Source organism: Gavia stellata, chromosome 1 (genome assembly GCF_030936135.1).
Source record: "Gavia stellata isolate bGavSte3 chromosome 1, bGavSte3.hap2, whole genome shotgun sequence".
Taxonomy (NCBI): domain Eukaryota; kingdom Metazoa; phylum Chordata; class Aves; order Gaviiformes; family Gaviidae; genus Gavia; species Gavia stellata.
The window spans coordinates 4,318,419-4,337,834 of NC_082594.1; the positions used below are offsets into that span (position 1 = coordinate 4,318,419).

The 19,416-nt window shown below is 40.4% G+C and overlaps 1 protein-coding gene across 1 annotated transcript in view; it reads right to left on the reverse strand.

Moving 5' to 3' along the window:
* INTS4 (integrator complex subunit 4) overlaps positions 1–19,416 on the reverse strand; it is a 37,681-nt gene that overhangs the window by 10,845 nt on the left and 7,420 nt on the right. The window contains exons 6-17 of the mRNA XM_059815607.1: positions 18,746–18,796; positions 18,020–18,108; positions 17,632–17,752; positions 17,028–17,099; positions 15,826–16,000; positions 12,867–13,072; positions 10,117–10,259; positions 8,972–9,087; positions 6,835–6,968; positions 5,915–6,072; positions 2,905–2,998; positions 646–726 (exon numbers count right to left, since the gene is read on the reverse strand). Of these exons, the coding sequence (XP_059671590.1) occupies positions 646–726; positions 2,905–2,998; positions 5,915–6,072; positions 6,835–6,968; positions 8,972–9,087; positions 10,117–10,259; positions 12,867–13,072; positions 15,826–16,000; positions 17,028–17,099; positions 17,632–17,752; positions 18,020–18,108; positions 18,746–18,796 (1,440 nt within the window). The remainder of the gene's footprint in view (positions 1–645; positions 727–2,904; positions 2,999–5,914; positions 6,073–6,834; positions 6,969–8,971; positions 9,088–10,116; positions 10,260–12,866; positions 13,073–15,825; positions 16,001–17,027; positions 17,100–17,631; positions 17,753–18,019; positions 18,109–18,745; positions 18,797–19,416) is intronic.

Below are 19,416 nucleotides of genomic sequence, written 5' to 3' on the forward strand. Positions count from 1 at the left end.
GAGGTTCCAGTCATCCCACTTCCCCAGCCTGTCGAGACCAGCCTGAACACCAGCGTCCCTTCAGCGTATCAACTGGCTCCTCAGTTTGGAGGAGCCTTATCACCCACTTACTCAGCCAGAATCCTGCCAGTCTGGTGAAAAGGAAACAGCGGGAGACTGCATCAAAGGCTTTGCTAAAGTCAAGAGATGCGACATCCATCGCTCTCCCCTTGTTCACAGCACCAGGCCCCTCATCATAGAGAGCCATGGTGTTGGTCAGGCATAATTTGCTCTTGGGAAATGCATTTTGGCTGTTCCCAATCACCTTGTTGACCTTCACTTGTTTAGAAAAGGCTTTTAAAAGGATTTGGTCCATAACCTTCCCCAGGAATGAGGTAAGGCCAAGCAGCCCACGGTTCTCTGGGTCTTCTTTCTTGCTCTTCTGGAAGACGGGTGTGATGGTTGCCTTTTTACAGTTGTCATGAACCTCCCCCACTCACCACTCATCTTTTCAAGATGAGAGAAACTACTCCACTTCGGGGAACTAAGATTTACTTGGACAGACTACAGCAGCGGAAGGTCAGAAGCGTGTTATTGTTGCGAGGCCAAGGAAGGGCTCGTATCCAAGGACTTGCCTGCACGCAGTCCCAGATGCTTCTACCTCACCTGTTTTGCTGCAGCAGATGCTAATGCGTTCTGTTTCAGGTACAGAGGAGCTGCCACGTTCCACAGCTTCTCCTGCAAGGCCTACAGAAGAAAACCATGAAATGATGATAAATACCCAGTTCAGTCTAAACTTTATAACCCTGCACTAGGCGGGCTGGGGAGCAGGGAAGATGCCCCGTGTCTTGGCTCTACACCAATGGGTTGGTTGAAAAAGCAGGCCAAAATTTTCTTTTATGCTTTTAAATACAACACGGGGAACCAAGGCCTCCAAAACATACACTGTTCTACAAATACACAGAGATACCTATGCAACTATAAAATATAAAACAGAAGTTGAGAATAATATTAACAAAGCTATGAATTAGAGACTGGCTGAGCCAAACTCTTCAGTACTTTTTAAGGAAAACTTTATGCAGAATGAAGGCACTTACTAGAAAAACAATAGCCCACTGCTTTATCACCTCCCCGAGACCAAGATCAGGGCAATCTCAGATTGCAGGCAAAAAGTGGAAACAATAACAACTGTTCCCAGAAACATACCTACATAGTCGTATTTCTGAACTTTCCTGCTGACAGTCTCTGCCCCACCAAAGATCCTGGTGTTACTAAAAATACTGCGTGTAAATCAGCTACTGATATTCATATTAAAAAAAACCCCAAAACCCAAAAGACAAAAAAACCCCACCCAATTACACCCTATTTGCTTTTCTGATTTATGTTTGAAAAGATTAAGAAAGCTTGACTGGATGATTTGTATGTATGTATGCCTCCTCTTCAAAGCTGCCTGTCCCTAGACACACACAAAGCTGGCTGTAGCCGAAGCTCAAGAACATACAGACTATATCCTTCACCTAGGCTGGCCCCAGAATCCCAGCTAACTAGCCCTAAAATCACAGGGTATGTAGAGCCTTTGAAGGTCTGGAACCTATTGAGCCTCAAGAGGCTGGGAAATGAAGATACTTTTTTTCCCCCCAACAGCTTCTTTCTGTTGGGGAAAGAAGCAATTGGGAAGAAATCTACTGAAAAGGGCTGCTCTGACATTCAGGTTCTCTCTGCCATATCAGAATTTCTAATTGTATGATATTATGAGTTATTTTTTATTTCAGCCACATTACTGACTCCTCTACATCACTGATATACTGTCTGTTCTACAGCTCGAGCCAAGCATGGCTGGTGCAGCATTTACCCCCTTCTTCCAAACAGAGCACTCCTCTTTGCCAGATACACAAGCCATTGTTCTCTTAGCTAACATATGCTGGCTCACTCCAGCCAAACCCTTGGGAAGGGCAACAAAGCCACCTCCAAATACTGTTCCTCTGCCTGGATAGCACGTTTTGCTTTGGCAAAAGTTTTGGATTTAGCTAGGAATGTGCTGAACTGTAACACTACTCATCTAAAATACCTTCTTTGGGTGATACATGTATTCCAAAGATCTGAGAGCTGCCATGAGATATGCCAACTGGCAGCTACGCATTTAGCAAAGAAACTGAAATCCCTTCTTGGTTTTACATAACAAAGCTTTTATTGAGTCCCTTCTGGAAACTGGTTTGTTGCTTGCTTTAGTTCTTGTTTTACATGTGTACAAATTACATTCAAACACCTAAAGAATGCCAGGAGACAAACTTAAATACTACTGCCAGCTTATAGCTTGAGAAGTGAAGCAAAAAATTAGTTCCTGTTTACAGCAAGAAGCTGCCTATGAAAAGGGTTGTTGCTGCCATGGTGTCAGAGTAACCACTTCATCTGCTAATACTAAATAAATAGATCATTTCAGCACTGTAGAAGAAAGCATGACTGATATTTTGCTCAATCGAGTCTAAAGAATTCCTTTGGCATTGGTGCCAAAAAAGCTGTCTACAAAACACTGTGTATAAAAACTCCACTTATAGCAGCAATTTAGCAAAAAGCATTCCAGTGGCCACTAGCAGAGAAAAGTTACTCTCGTAATGTAAAAGGCTACAGAGTAGTTGCCTCCATTGTGATTTCTGTCAGAAAATAACCTCCACACTGGCAAAACGCACATGAACCAACATAAGCCCTAGGTACAACAGCAGAGATCTGCACTGGCGTACTCATTGGCAAAGTTACTGCATAAATTATTTGCCACAGAAGGGAAGCAGGAATATCAGAAATCCATGGAACCTGTGCTTTCATCATACATCAGTTTTCAGCACAAACATCAAAATGTGAAAGCACACCACTAAGAGGGACGGAGAGCATTTTTGAAGAACAGCCCAAAAAACCCAGATGAAGTCAAACCTTGATGAGGAGCAGCTGACACTGAAGGTAAGTTGCAGTGAAATCGGCCATCCCTGCCAGTTCTGACTGCAGTTCTCCAAGCCTCTGAAGATCACTGAAGCATGTCGGAAAAAAAAGGAAAAAAAATAACCCACCCTTTGAGACAGCAAGTTAATCTAAATGCATTCAAAATACAACAACAGCAACAATAAAGCCAGCTATTCCTGCATCTTGCTTTTTCTTATCCTTAGAACGAGCACCAGAAACAGAAGCAAAACATGCACTACAAAACAGTTTGCACCTTGGGACTTGGCATCTCCTTTCTTCCTGGAGGCTGACACGAGCACAGCAGTGGAAGCAGTAAGTCTGTCAACCCACATTACTCTGCAGCCCTATGGGAACCATACAGCACAGCAGTTCCAGATTTAACTTAAAACACTCCAGACTTCTACAGCAGCTAACGACCCATTTGTGTTACGCTGCTGGGAAATCTAACCATTCATGTTGGCTAGGAAAGGTTGTTTGGAACACATCAGGCTCACGCAACCAAGCGTATTTGAAATATAGCTGCCTTTTCAAAACAAGCTGAAATCTGATGTACTGATACTTGCCCAAGTAGCTGTTGTGTGCTGTCTGGTGTAAGTATTTCTTGTAAATCATGTAGCAATAGAAGTAGCTTTTAACTTCACAGAAAAAAGAAGACAGTTAATGGAACCCAAAAAAGGCTTTAGTTCTCTACTCTTAGACGTATTTTAAAATCAAAAGTGTGTATTAAAGAAACAAAATTAATTTTTTGTTATAGAACTGAAAATAGGTTGGATGATGTAGATTCAACATGTCTCTATTCTTCTCTGTATTTTGCTTTGATCCAAAGTGTACTAAAATTGTCACCCTACTTTCATGTTTCCTCTGGTATTACTAAAAAGAATGTTTTTTCTTCAGATGACCCTTTCCTTTTGTTTATTTTAGATTTATCTTTAAATTTATGATGCGATTCCGAAACTTTGACTCTGCCAAACCAGAAGGTTGCTGAGTGCTGACAAATTAAAAAAAAAACAACATAAGATTATCTGTATAATTTGCAGCCAAAGAAAATCTCTCCTAAGCAGAGGGGCTGTGCCTTCCTTCAACACAACAGCAGAGCCAGCCTGAGCCCTACATAGTGACTCCATTTAACCTTTTCCCAGAGAGAAAAGAACAGACTCCTGGGTGCTTAATTCCCATGTCATACTTAATGCATCACAACACACTAACGGGGAACAGGATGTCATCTCTCAGCCAACAGCTAGGCAGATATTCCGTTTCCCAGTCTTCTACGGTTCCCAATTCCACTAATTCTATTTCCTTACAAATCCTAAACAGATTTCAACATCCCTGCAAGACAAAAAAAAAAATTCCTGTTGTATAGATGGAGAAACTAAACCACAAAGACCGATTTGCTAAAAAGCCTGTCTTGCAGTTTCAGCTGCAGAGCCTGGGGGAAGAGCGTCAGTCTTGAGCGTGGTTAGAAATTTAAGTCCCAAGTAGACACCAGCTCCACGAGGTCTGCTCTACTTCCCCTGATGACAATAATGATAAAGGAGGCGGGAATTATGTCCCACTGCAGAATCCACTGCTGAGGTTCTTCTATCCCTCTCCTCTCAGCAACCAAACTGTTGGTGCAGGAAACTCTTGCCCTCTGCAAAATAACCGTTAACTCTTTTTTGGTTTTTGTCTTAAATCCTCCCTTCTCTTAAGGTTGGAAAACAGTAGCTGGTTTAGTACAGTTCCTGGGTGGTGATCCCAGCAGGAAAAAAGCCAAGCTAATAATTCCCATCAACTCCAAAGCATTTCTGTCCTTCACTGCATATGTTACGCATGCAGCCATCTCTGACACGATTCCTACACTCAAAATTGAAAACATTCACAGCCTGCGAGGTTTCCAGACCTTCATCATGCCTGTAAGATTTGGGATGCTCTGCCAAGAGATGACCTGTTTCAAGCATTTATAGTGCACTAAATGCTTTGAGACTATGTTTTAGGCTGCGCATAGTAGCTTCAGAACAGCTGAGGACAAACCATAGAGTTTTCACAGTTGGGTTTTCAGTGAGGAGCACACTGTTTATTCTCCACTGCAGGTGGGTGTGAAAGCAATTTACAGCTATACATACAGAAGAGGCAGCTATTTCGGAGGAAGGAAAAAAAATAAAGCTTTTTGGAATTCCATATTCCAAACAAAGCATTTCTGATTGCTTCTCTAACTCTCAAAATAAGGGTCTTTTCCTTTTTCCAAGCAGAGGAATCATATTGAAAGGATCCTTTTCAAGTGTTTTGTTTGTGTAAATCAGTCTGGAGATGAAATAGAAGAGGCAGCATAAAACCCACATTCAGAAGCCGTATCGTACACCCTTATCTATCAACAGCAGACAGCAACACACAACAATATTGCCTATTCCAGGAAAATCTCTCTTTGATTTTCAAATTGATGAAGAAGGCCGAAGTCCTTTGTAAGTGGGACTGGCGCTAAGAACCCAACAAAGCACCAGAAGCAGGTCCTCTCATGCTGAATGAAAGGCCGCAGGACGTGGAAATTGGTAGAGCAAAGGGGACAACCTCTCTCTTCTCACAAAAACGAAACAAAAAACCTCTGTGCACGTACATTAAAAATAATACAATCAAAGTGAGGGACTCATACAGGGACAGAGAACTAAGAATGACACACAAGGCTGTCATCCATAAAAAATGAAAGCGTATGTTACCACAGTGAACAGTCCAAGAAGAGCCCCCTTACGTGACTCTTGCCATGCTCCGAAAAGGTGTTCCCCCAAAATACACACCGATTATTCAATGGGGCAGAGCCAGAGCTGAGACCATCAGTTCTGTTTTAAATAGGCCATGAATGCTGTTTTATCACAATGCTCTCTAGAAGGCGGCGCAGACTAAGTGCTCAATGGCAAAGTACAACCCTGATATTCAGAAGCAAAGCCTCTGCTTCAGAGGAACTGGGAATCCTACCGGATCTTCCCACAAACAGGTCAGCTTGCAGCCTTACCGGATGGTAAATTCCAGCAGCTCCTGTATGCCCTGGGGGTCAAGGTGCTGAAGGTTGTAAACCCTCTCCAGGCTCTGATGCAAGAACTGCTGGGAAGGATCTTCATGTGGTGTAATACTGGGAGAGACAGGGGAGGACACCAGCTTTCTACCTGGCAACTAAGCAAGAAGAAACACATGCATACAGAAAAGTTGAACACAAGTAACAACACTGCAAAATGCTGCTGCATTATTTAACAACTACCAGTTGAGAGCTCTGATTTATTTCTCAAATTCAAAATTTATATCAAGGACTTCAAGACTGCATCTTTTATCTTTGTTAGTTAATACTCTCCATTTTATAATCCACTTGCAGCTAGAGATCTTCAGGTTAAACTTCAACATCCCTTTGAGGGAAACACCTTCCTCAGCCTCCCTGTGAAGGGAAGTCCAAGACCACACAAACTGCAATTCATTTTATGAGCTGTAATAGGACTTACGACCAACCTGTACTTCCATGCAGGAAAAACATGCTTCAAAGCAGCAGGGAACACATCCCACCCGTAAGTAAATCGTTTAGGTAGGCCACAGGTCAAATGCTGGAAGATCCGCAAAGGCTAAGCTCCCCTTCCCCACACAGTCAGAGCTACAGAAAGCTCCCAGGACTCCTGCCCTCCCAGTATTCTTTCCTAACCAGGAAGCCATGTACTGTTCTCACTTGAGAGCAATAATGTTATTATTCTCCCCAAAATATTACAAAATCCATATTGTAACAATTTAATATTTGGCTCTCCTTACTTAATGTACGTTTCAATATTCATTTGCTTGGTGCTTGGGAGAAAAAGGTTTTAGAACCAAAGTGGTACACACTGACAGACATGGAAGAGACCAGCAATACTCATAACAGAATGGCGAAGTGCAAACCGAAGCGGTTCAACTTACCCTTAACGGAGGGACCAGATGAGAGAGACTGTCCCGAAGATAGGCGTAATGTCTGAATGTATGATCAGAGAACAGGGCAGGCATTGTTGGGCAACTTTTAGCAGCATTAAAAATCAGAACCAGAACAGCAATGTCTATTGAAATGGATTGTTAAAGAAAAATAAACAACAGCAAGAAGAGCTCCTTGGGGATGGCAAGTTAAAACAACAACTCAACAACCCTTTCTTTGCTGGAGATTGTTTAGGGATTTCTTTACAGTTGGAGAATGCTGAGCAAAACCCAAAGAGGCAGCTGTCTGAGCAGATGAAATCAAAGTACAAAGCACAAACATTACAGGATGGGCCATATTGGAGGAAGGATGTTACTGCCAACATGGGATGGCTCAGAGGCAACACAAAGGATAGGAACCAGGGATTATAAATGCAGAACATGCTCATTAGAAGGACTTTCACTCTTCCTCAAAGCTGACACTGCGCTTACCAGTTTAGTACCCAAACACCATCTAGAATTAAAAATTTACCTCCGAGACTTTGAAAGTTGCTGATTTCCTACGATAATAGCCCCTGAGAAAAACATCCCTTTTACTCAGACATAAAACAAACCAAAGAATCAAACACAGGAAGATGATTCTGGAACAGAAAAAACATTTTCACAGTCTGAGAGCCCGAGAAATACAAAGGGCAGCTAAAGGCTTTAACCAGTTAGCCCAAAGGCTGGGGCACTCACCTGCAACAGGGTTGACCCCAAGCATAAGACCTCTAACAGGAGAGCATGAAAGGATCCCAATGCAAAGCTTATGACGGTCTGGGCACTTGACTGCACGGGGAAGAAGTAGGTTCAGCCGCAGAAGGGACTGAATCCACATCTTTCACCTCCTGAAAAATGTTCTGCATCCATGCGTTGCCAAGCATAAAGGTTTCCACCTGACAAACCAACTTCTCTTCTTTACCCAAAATTCCTTCCAAATTTTCAGCTGAAGCTATTCAACTAACCTGATTCAAATTGGCTAAGTGCTTTGAATTAAACACAACCATGTTTTTAATTAACAGTTTACACTGGAAACATACCATTCAGGTCTACCTTGTAGTTTCTGGCTCCCAGGCCCATCTTTACATAATGTATCTCCATAAAATTTGGTGGCAAGTTACCTCCAGAACATCCTCTAAAATAATATTCTTCGGTTCAGGGCAGGAAGGTGCATGGAGCTAAGTAACAGCTTTCTCCCCGCCCCAACATTCCTTCAATTCTCAACTCATAGGACAAATTTATTCAAAGTATTACTCAACCATCTGATTATGGATTAATCTTTCTCTCCACCCAATTCTAGCCCTTTTCAATTCTCACAAGGTATTTGTTTAATCTGTATAAAATTTCTAGCTGATGGCCTGTGACTGGCAAGAGAAAGAAGGAGTAACTTCACAGAGGAATAGAGGTGTTCCAGGCTAATATGTCTCAGCATGCATCAGAAATAACATTACATTCTGCAATCACACAGAAGGGAAGCAAGAAGAATGAACAACAGAAAAATGGTATTTTGCATTTCCAAGGCATCTCTTATTGTTAAGGATAATGGTATTACAATAATAGTTTGTATTCTAAAGCACTAGGAGAGCTAACATTAATATAAAGATTTCTGATTCTGAATTATGTCAAAAAGATAATAAATTTATAGCATTTTGGGGATTCAGCCACTGCTGTACTAAAAGGCGATGCTGTTCTGTACACTGCACAACAGTGAGGACAGCATAAGTTTTACCTAAAAAGAAAACAGACAAGGAAAACCACTGTTCTTATTTAAAAGCTAAAGCATCTTCAAAATTAGTGCAAACTAGACAAATGTTTTCACATCAAAGGACTCATCTGCAACGCCCAAATCTTGACAAATTGCTTGATAAAGAGATTATTCATCACAGCATAAAAAAAGGCCAGTTATACCACATTGGTATTTATGAAGATGGTTCCAGATAACAGTTATTCCATCACTTGCTGAGTAATAAAACTAAGTGGCAAAGGGATTCAGAAATAGCTACAGGACTGTCTGCTACAGTTTGAAACAGTTTACAAATGTGAGCATCAGGAAAACAGGGCTAAAGTCTATTACAGTCAAAATGATCAACTGGCTTCATTAAAAAGATACAGGCTGGGTCATCCATGTCTGGTTCTGGAGTGTCAAAGAACGGATGTGTGCTCAGCAGCTCTGGGACTAATGGAAGCACCAAAGTGGGATGCCTGCTTCCCAAGAACTTCAAGCATCTGAAAATACACAGATTGAAACATTTCTCAGTAAACACGTACATTGCAAAACATAACATTTTAAAGCATTATTACTTTATGTTGCAGAGGCACTTTGAGGCGCTGGTCAGCATCAAAACCCTACGGTCCAAGCGTATGGGTAAACTCATGGCAACACTGTCTCTTCACAGCTGAGGATTTGCGTTAATGTTTGATAGGATCCAAGAAAACGGAGAGGACGGTTTGAAAAAGCAAGCAGTAATAAAACCTGTTTATTTAAACTGTCCAAGAAATACTTAACACCTGGAGCTATACAACCCAAGAAAAGCTTTCATACTAAACGCTAACAAACAAGTGTATTTTTTTCTTCAGAGTTAAGAGGTAAAAATCCAACCACATAACAAAACCCCAAACCCCACTAAACTCCAAAAACAATGTAAGAGTACACTGGAAGACAAAGAAGGCTAAATTAAGTGTTTCAAATAATACCCAAAAATTCCATCTCAAACCATGTGTGCTGGAGCATCACTTCCTTTGTTGCTTCCATTAAACCACAAAAAAACCCACACAAACATTCATTATTTTTGTTCAGACAGAAGAAGTCCCTCCAACAGCGCAATGCCACACAGACAATCCACTTGTCACCACTGATATGATCAACTGCTGGTAAATATTACTGTTTAACACAGTGTCAAGTAAGCACAAAACACTAGTTGCACAGAAGAGATGAGGTGTTAAACTGAAGGTTGATGTCATCTTTTCTGGGAATGCTTTGAGTGCTTATAATAGAGGGCTACTTCCAGGAGTGGTCATCAGTTCTGGATTCCCAGTAGGAGTACTGACAAGCAAGAACAATACAGAGTTTCTACATCGGTCATGAATGTGTACAATGCTTAGTATAGCCACTATTCCAAATATTTATAGAATAACAGGATTGTATACCTGCAATACCTGTTACCTCCTTCGCTAGCTCAACATTTGCCTAACACCTCAATTACTAAAAAAGAATAGGAAAATAAGTAGACACACAAGGACACTGAACACACTCACTTCCATATGGATTCTCTGTCTGTGGGATACTTAGTCAGGTTTTTCAGCAGCTCCACCAGCGCAAGATGGATGCCTTCTTTAGTTGAGACATTGGTGCAACACAACAGCTCATGAAGTGCTTCCCGAATGTCCCTTGAAGAATCCTAAAAAAAACCAAACACCCAACCCAGACACCTTTAAGCACTGAGAGAGAAGATGTGCCTGCATACACATTTACTTTAAAGGTAGCAGCTCCTGTTCCTTGGCTGAATTAGCACTAGAGGCATCTGAAAAACAGCGCATGTTTCTAGTTATCATACCTAAGCACAGATGAAGTGACAGACCAGGCAACTGCTGCAGGGTCTCCTACCGGTCTCATCCACCCACGTGCTTCATTTACTGGAATGAATGGGAACTGCTTCACTGCTGACCTTCTCAAGAACAGCAAGAATCACTATTTGGTTTGGGTGATGTTGTACCCTTAGCCATAGGCAGTAACAGAAAGGGAAGGCGCTGGGTAACTCAGCAAAATGATCACCAAAGATTGTTTTATCGTCTTCGGAGAAGCCTTTTATCATTCAACAGCTGAAGCTCAATTCCACAAGCCTTTAACCCAGTCACCAGCCTCCAGAGGGTTTGCATAAGCATTGAGAATGTGTCGATGGGTGGACAGACTGGATTAACAGTGATCATCTATAGGATAAAGGAACTTGACCTAACTATGGGTTTAAAGATGGACAATAAAAAAAATAAAACACACAAGTTCGGTCAGGAACTTCGTTAAGATTGTATGGGATCCCTAATGTACCGCTTTTAAAGTCACACTGCACTAATTTTATTTTTTAGGCAAGGGTGATGTCGTACAGAGGAGCTTACGCAATCACCAAGCAGTATTTTTAGAAGCGCTGTGGCTGAATTCCAGCTTAATTAATTACATACCTTCTGCCAAAAACCACCTTGCCATTCCTTGCCATATCAATGTATTATACTTCCTTGCTATGAGCATTGGTGTGGCACTGGTGGATAGAATGTGAAAATTTGACAGGATACAAGAACTAGATGTGTTTTAATGGTGTATTATTTTTTTTTTAAATTATAATTTGCTAAGTATCAACAGCTCATTCATCACTGTCTTACACAAAAGAAGAAAGAGCAATCCTCTTGTAAAGGCTCTTAAATGACGGCCAACACACATAAAAGATCAAAGGAGAAAAGCACAGCAGGGCTGCTCAGCCGTTCCTTATTTTGGTGGTGGAAGGCAGACTATGACCAGAAGACCTACACCAAGGACTGGAATGAAATGACCATGGAGATAAAATACTTCAGGTGAATTGCATGGACCACCGGAAGGGCAGTACGGAGACAAGCGAGGAAGAAGACTATGAAGGGACAGAAAGGAGCACAAGTCAGCAGAAACTGAGATCAAGGACAACAGGGAAAGCAGAATCCAAAGCCTGGTCAGAAAAGCAAGGAATAGCTGGTGGAGTTATTCTGATAAAGTCATAGCGGTGGGGTGAAAACAAAAGTTACCCGGTTCCCAACTGTTCCATATTTACACTCTTGGAACAAATTTAGGCACCAAAGTCAATGCTATTTTTCCAAATCCTTTATTTTGGTCCTGGAAGGTAGATTTTATAGAAAGCAAGCAAGCACCTTTCAGAATCAGACAAACCCATCAAAATGCTAATCATTCTCACACTCTAGCTATCCTAATACCTGATAACAATTATGATAATATAAACCATAATACATGGTAAGTCAGCACAGAAACGTAAGACAGAACCCCAGTCTAACTAGGACGTTTTTATACCTTGATGCACAAGTCCCCAGCTTGAACAAACGTAAATCAACTACATAAAAATGTGAGGTGCCTAAAACTCATTGCTGTGTTTGCAAATTGAGATCGCATTCCACAGCATTTGTTACAGACTGATAAAATAGGTTAGTTAGTTTGCTTCTTCCTGGGGCACAACTGAAAGAAGCCAACATTGCCATGGGTCAAGAAAACAGCAGATGAAAAGACAGAAATAGCAGATTTGTAGCACCGCCCAAGACTGGGAGACTACCCAAAAGAAGCAGAAACTTGCTTAGCACATGTGGCAGAATCAAAAAACCCATGCCTCAAGGGCTGTAACTCAGCAAATACATCAGGTCTGAGGGGAAGCAGTTTGGGACAGCACTGTTCATACAGGCGATATCTCTTCCCCTTCATGGATCAAAGCCATCAACCAGGAACAGCAGCTGACTCGCGCTGTCCCCTGGATCCTGGCTGAGCACTAACTGGTTGGGAAAGGCCAAATCTATACTGCAGAGCAGGCTAACAAATCCTCTAAACAGTCAGAAGAGAGATCTCAGGCACGTGCCCTGTCTGTGCTTGATAAGCAAAGGTGTAGCCAAAGCAGCTGAATAAAGGAAACAGAAAGAAAATGAAGTTGTATTCAACATGAAGTGGTGCAGAGTGCTGGACCACAAAAAAAAAAAAAAAAAGACAGAAGGAAACACACACGAGGCAACAGCACAGTGATCAAGGGAAGAGATTTTATCTGAAATTCATCTACTTCAGAAGTATTCTGTTGTCCTGGAGATTACAAGCTGCTAGACCTTAGGAGCCTTTGGGGGTGTTCAAAGGAGAGGAAAAAAAACAACAAAAAAAGAAAAGGTGGACAAAACTGTCCACCAGCTCAGAGGAAGGGGCTGATTAGCATTATACAATTGTAACACCTCAAGAAAACCTAGGTATGCAATCTTTCGCCCCCTTAAGAATTTCTTACCTCCAAGACAGCTAACACAGTATCCAGCTGGTCTTCCCGCAGCGTGATGTTGTTGGAAATTTTTCTCATTGTGTGTATTGACTGCAGTCTCACCTCCTCAATTTCATCATTAAACATGTCAACCAAAAAATCCAGGCATTTCTCCGCAAAAGAAGGCGAGGACTGAGCCAACATACAGAGGGCTTCAACCGCAGCGATCCGAACCTCTATTAAGAGAGAGGGAGGGAAGTAATTGTTAGTGCTGTTTAAAAGGACATACCACCCAACAGCCAGGCCTCATACTATTCAACGACTGAGCTAAGGGCAGGAGATGCTAAGGAAACAAGGAGGATGACGGAGGCTAAGCAGGGACCCACGTCATTAGGGACCGTTTCACAGGCAAGTCTTCAAATCAAAAGCCTCACCTCTAATACAGCGCATGCTGCTGTTGTAAGCCTCTGCAGAGGGACTTGCAGGTGAAAAATAGGTCCCCTATCCAGCAATAAATATTATGTATTTCATAGCGCGTTTTGCAAGTGTAGCTATAACCCTGGTATCTTAAGCAGACTAATTTAGATAATTAAACTCTGCTTGTTTTATTCTTCCTGACATTTTAATTGCTCAGAGCATTCACTGCATTTTTAACTCGCTACGTAGCACTTTATGAATTGCTGAGAAGCCCTAGAGTATCAGCATTTCGGCAGTAAACAGAATGAAATTCCTCTGCTTCGTGACTTTGGATTCCTCAAAAGAAAGGAAAAAGGTGCCACCTAGTTATTGAGATTACTCAGATTTTAAGTGAAAAAAGCATCAAAAGGTTTTCAGAGTGCATTCAAGCTCTAGAAGTGGCAGGAATTTAAAGAATACCCAAATATAACAAGCTTAAGTGGAGATGAGATTCTCTTCCCTGCAGCCATCCTCGCTAGCTTCTGTAACATTTATGTGCCGGGATCATAAAAATAAGAATTAATCTGATGTCTTGCAATCATTATTGTTTTAAACATACTTTTATTTTTCATTCAAATCAACTCATCTTGAAAACATTTACTTAAACTCGTGTGTAGCTCTTAGGCCTATTGTTCTTTAAGAACATACTCGATTCCTGATGATTCTGATTAAGTAGAAAAATGCAAACACAGCAAGACCCCTGCTTATTCAGTAACAAAGCTTTTGTCACAACCACCAGTCTCCATGGTCATTAAGACCAAGGTATTAGAGAATAAGAACATTTTGCCAATATTACTTTCATGAGCTGACACACTAACTTAGATTTAAGTTACAACATGGAATTCAAGAAATGAAGTAGCGCTGCGAGTAAGGAAGAACAGAGCTCAGCAGTATTTTAAAATGCTGCACTGGAGGGAGAGATCTACATTATTTAAAGATCTTTGGATATTCCACATCTGTCCATTTTATCAACACTCCCCAATAGCACCATACTACCACAAGACCTACAGCACAAGAAAGTGGAGAACATGTTTCACAGGTCAATGGACTGAGCCAGTGAAAATTTGTTTACTGTTAGTCAGAAAAAAAACCAAGTTGCATTTTCAAGCTTCAGGGAGAGTTTAGCTATTAGGAAAACACGCTTTTATTTGCAGAAGTCATGGAACAATAAACCAACTTGTGCAACACAATCTACAGCGATTATTTTTCTTATGGTAGTTTTGTACTTTCTAATTTAGCCTCATCCTTCCAGTAACATTAAAAGCAAATTCAGGAATAACATTCAGAGCTCGGCATTTTCACAGTTCTATGCAAATACCAGCCATTCTCTCCTTAAGAAATACAAATTTTCACTTTACCCACGGGAAAGTTGGGCTGGGAAGTGTAGCACACAGACTTTCCTGAGGCTGTCAGCATGGTCAATGCTACAGCCAAACCTAGGAGCTCAAGAACATCTGTGTTCCAGTTGGCACTCCTAATTCATCCTCTTTAAAAGAACAGATCAGATATAATCTGCTGGAAAGAGACTACAGCCTCCAAGTCCATCTTAGGAAGACCACAAGAGACCAGTACAATAGCACTATGGAATAGGTAAATGTGACCTCAGAACATAGCTAGAGATGTAGGCAAGACCTCACCTGAAATTTGAGTACCTGAATACATACAGATCCAGTCAACAATTTTCAAGAATAATGCATTCCAGCTGGCCAAGAGGAAAGCTTTATAGCAGCAGAGCCCAGCCTGCTTAGCCCCTTGCAAAATGAAAGCTGTCTATTAATTCATTAGGTAAGCCAGTCCCCAAGCGAAGCAGCAACTATTTAATCTGAAACCTACCACTGGCTAAGAACAAATGGGTATAAATTGGCCATGGAAAAAAAATCGGGTTGGAAATTAAAAGAAAACTTCTGTTTGTTGGAGCTGGTGGATTCTGAAATATTTTGAAAAATATGTGGGTTTGTCTCCACTAGTTCTAATCTTTGTTAGGATGGAAGCTGCTATGTTTACAAAATGAATGATTACTGGAGTCCATGGACACAGGTTCCTTGTAGTGCCATGTTTTAAACGACAAGTTCTATAAAATTTGATTTTCCTTCCTACAGAGAAAACACCAATTTCAAACAGCAATGTTTGATGTTGCCAATTTAGAGCCACATGCAACTGTTAAAATTAAGTCAATAAACAAAAATAAAAAATAATCCTAGTGGGTTTCTGAATAACATAAGCAACCACTTCTTACCAGATATTTCACTAAACCTTTACCATTTATAGGAAGCTATTTGGTTTTGGCTACTCAGTGGAATATTTCCATCTAAAATTCTGTGCAACACTGTAGCATCTTTGAAACAAATGCCATATCAGAGATCACAATGGAATAAAACCCCACCACCCTGAAGTCCACGATTCGTTAAAAAAACCCAAACACAACAGCCAAGTGATCTATTTTGACCAAACCTGCCCCCCCCAAAAACCCCCAAAGCTTATTAGCCAGCATACATCTCCTTCTTTAGCCATTCCATAATAAGTTAACACTTACCATACATCTCATCTTCCAGGCCATGAACAAAAGCCCCACAAGCTCCTGATTCAATCAAGTTTACAGCACCTGTATCAATTTCTTCTTTGGGAGCATCATCTCCCCACTTTCTTCCACTTGAAAACTCCCCAGAGCTGTAGAGCTCTTTGGCTCGTTCATGTGCAGTGCGCTTCCTCTGTCCAAACAAGTTTTTCAGTTACAACCACAGTAAACTTTAAAGATGACTGAACAAAATATTGAATAGCTTTATTGGATTTGAAAATAGATGTAGCTAGAGGCTTAGAGGTTGACAGAGACAGGCAAATGGTAAGAAAAGCAAATAAAACCTCCTCTTCTATGAGTATTTCTGATTGCCAGTAATTCTTTGTACTTTTGATGTTGGGAAAGGATAGTAACTAATACATTTAATTAACATATTCTTAGACATCCATTATAAGAACAGCCGAACTGGGTCAGAGCAAAGGCCCATCTAGTTAAGTAACCAATAACTGATCTGCAAAAATAGATGCTATCACTTTGCAGTTTAACTTGTTAAACAGCAATTAAATACTTTAATGACTATCGATACTATACCGTGTTCAGCAACGTGTAAAATGCGATATTCATTCACCATGCTCACTAGTCCATCTCCTTTCCCCCTACACTGTAAAGAAAGCTTTAACAGACTTTACAAAGCAGCCCACAAAAACTAGCAGCTCTAACTTCATCATTCTTTTGTAGACAGAAAAACTGAATGGAATACCTCAAGCAAATTGCTTAAGGAAGGATTTTTACTGAAAAGTATTGCTCGTAGGGCTCAGGAGTCCCAGCCTCTAGCTACTCATGTCTCTTGAAATGTCTAGGTCTACTGGCTGGATCTTGCAGGCATTTTCCATAAGCTTGCTCCTAAAACTAGGATGTGATCTTTCTGTACACAATAAATAAAGCTTTTAGCCAAAAGGCTGTCAGAAGAACACAAACATTTACCTCTTACCTGTGAAACCTGAATAGCCTAGAGCTGTTTATTACACGCTCAGATAATGAAATCTAAAACTAACAATTGTTTCATTGACTTTAATCTAAAAGAAAAGCTGTAATCATCAATTAACTCTCAGCAGCCCTGAGGCAAGGACATGGTAAATAAACACACTCAACATCAACATACCTGTTGTGTGATTTTAGTACACTACACACGGTAAAAACAAACCCAAACATTTACATACCCTCAGATCTGACATGAGCTTCTTGTCAAGGGTCTGCTCTAAGAAATGGGAGCTAACTTGTTGCATAGAACCCTAAAGAGAAAAAAAAAAAAAAAAGGAAGAAACAGGATTATTCTAAATTACACCATATAATTTCCTGATTTATCCTAATGCAGCGTCCGGTCTTATCCACTCATTCTAATAGCTTTATACAATGCTTGAGACTACCATATATCAGAGTCTAAAGAAGTTTACTTAACATGGTCAAAACATCTTATTTTCCCACTGAGGTTAATATGGTGTTTCTTGAATTCAGTTGGTTTACTTGAATTCAGTTGGTTTACATGTCCTGCGCTGAAGAAGCAGGGGGAGGGAATTATGACAAGTACTTGTTTTTTTCTTGGCTATCCAACCCTCTACTCTCAATGAAAGAATCACTGCAGAGTTCAGCTGAGAAACTTTCGGGTTTCCTCAACCTCTCTCATTTCTTTCGTCTCAGAATTTTGGTAGAAATTTACCTATACAGTTTTTAAACATCCTCCCATTTCTTTTCAAATATACATGAAAAGTAAAGTAATGTAAGATGAACTATTTTCTGATAGAGAAAAAAAAGAATGCAACTTACCAATAACTTAGCAGCTTGTACTCTAACAACCCAGGAACCATCGCTAACCATATGACAAATTTTTCCAAATGCGTCATCAACCAAGCGAATTTCTTCATTAGAAGAAGGAATCGGGACGATGCTAACACAGAGAAACATAAGATCAGCATGCTGATTTATGCCATGCTGGATGGCATCAAGCAAGAAACAACTATGCTGAATTCCTACGGATGTGCAACAAATATCAAGAACCAAAACTTCATCCGGATCAATGCGTTCTTATCAGGTATCAGCAATTTGCACACACGAGTTTTCTAACAGCTACTCCTGAGACTTACTAGCACAAAACTCTCAAGATTAGGATGATTACTATGCCAATACTTTGACTCACTTTTCATACAGCACATACCTTTCAGGGTAAAGTTGACTGAGGACCCAAATTAGCTGAACTGCAGCACTGCGCACTTGCTCGTAATCATCTGCCAACAGCTTGCAGGCCTGAAAGAAGATTCACAGTCCAATATACCTGAAACATCTCCACCTGAGCTGTCATTCACTTCCCACAGTGGATTTAGGATCCTTACCGTAAATCAGTTAGGACAGATTATAAATCAGGATGAATTCAGTCTTCCCTCCTACTCCCTAGTATTTCCAAGTTTGATCAGGTAGACTAGTCCTAATAAAGTCAATCAGGAACATGCTGTAAAACTCCAGAGTTGCCTGTACTACGCAGGAAAGCATGAAATGTGAATCTGTACTAGAACTACTTTGAGACAGGCTTCAGCTGCGCAACTTTATTGACATAACAAACACAGGCTTCACGTGTACTGTCCAATGAACAAGGCTTTAAGACTTTGAGATGGCCAGATGACAGTAATAATGCCTTGCCCTTCCCATGATTATGTCCCCCAATAAACAATATGTTCCAATCAAAGCATATGCTTTAGTGCGTTTAAGCACAACAAGATGCAAAACCAATGTTTATATCCACTGCCATAAGGCAATAAGGAATATAGGCAACCGAAGTGCAAAATAGTCCACTTCCGTTCAATGCCCTCCTCCTCTCAAAGCACATTGCCACAAAATCTAAAAAGCAAGATATGCAAACAAGTACGAAATAAATACAAGGTTTTACCTGACTGTAAATAGCCTGCTGCAATTTTAATCCTCTTTCATGAAGCTGCAGCTACAAAAAAAAAAAAGAGAAAGAAAGAAAGTATAACTATAGGTTTAAGTGACACAGACTAAGTTTTCACCACTGTTTTTTCTGCTTTGAGTAAACTTAGTTGCTCTAATTAAAATATTTCATTATTTTGGCCATAAGTATTTTAAATAATAATCTTGACTTCAGTATAATTTTTTTAAACTTCACAGGCATTCATATTTTGATTGATTAGGAAAATATAATTTATATAAATACACTGTCTGTCCATTCTCCCAACCTTCAAACAATTGTTTAGTGTTAGCCATATTCCACTACAACAGACATAGGTATCTTCAAAATAATTAGTTTACTACCACTCCTGAATCACAGACCCAAAAGTAGCATTGCTAAAGAATTTTCATGCCCTGTAAAATTTTTCAATTACCAAACCAGAGAAATAGCAAAAACTGTCCCACTAAACATTGTTTCTATCCGGAATAAAGTAGAATCATGAATCTGACTTATAAACAAAGGGATAATATCTGGTTGAATACTGTCAACAATAAAGGAAACAGTTGCTTTTCTATAGCCACTTCTTCAAAATTAAAGCATGCCAGTGACAAAATTCAAGGAAAACCGAAACAAAACAAAATACAGCAAAG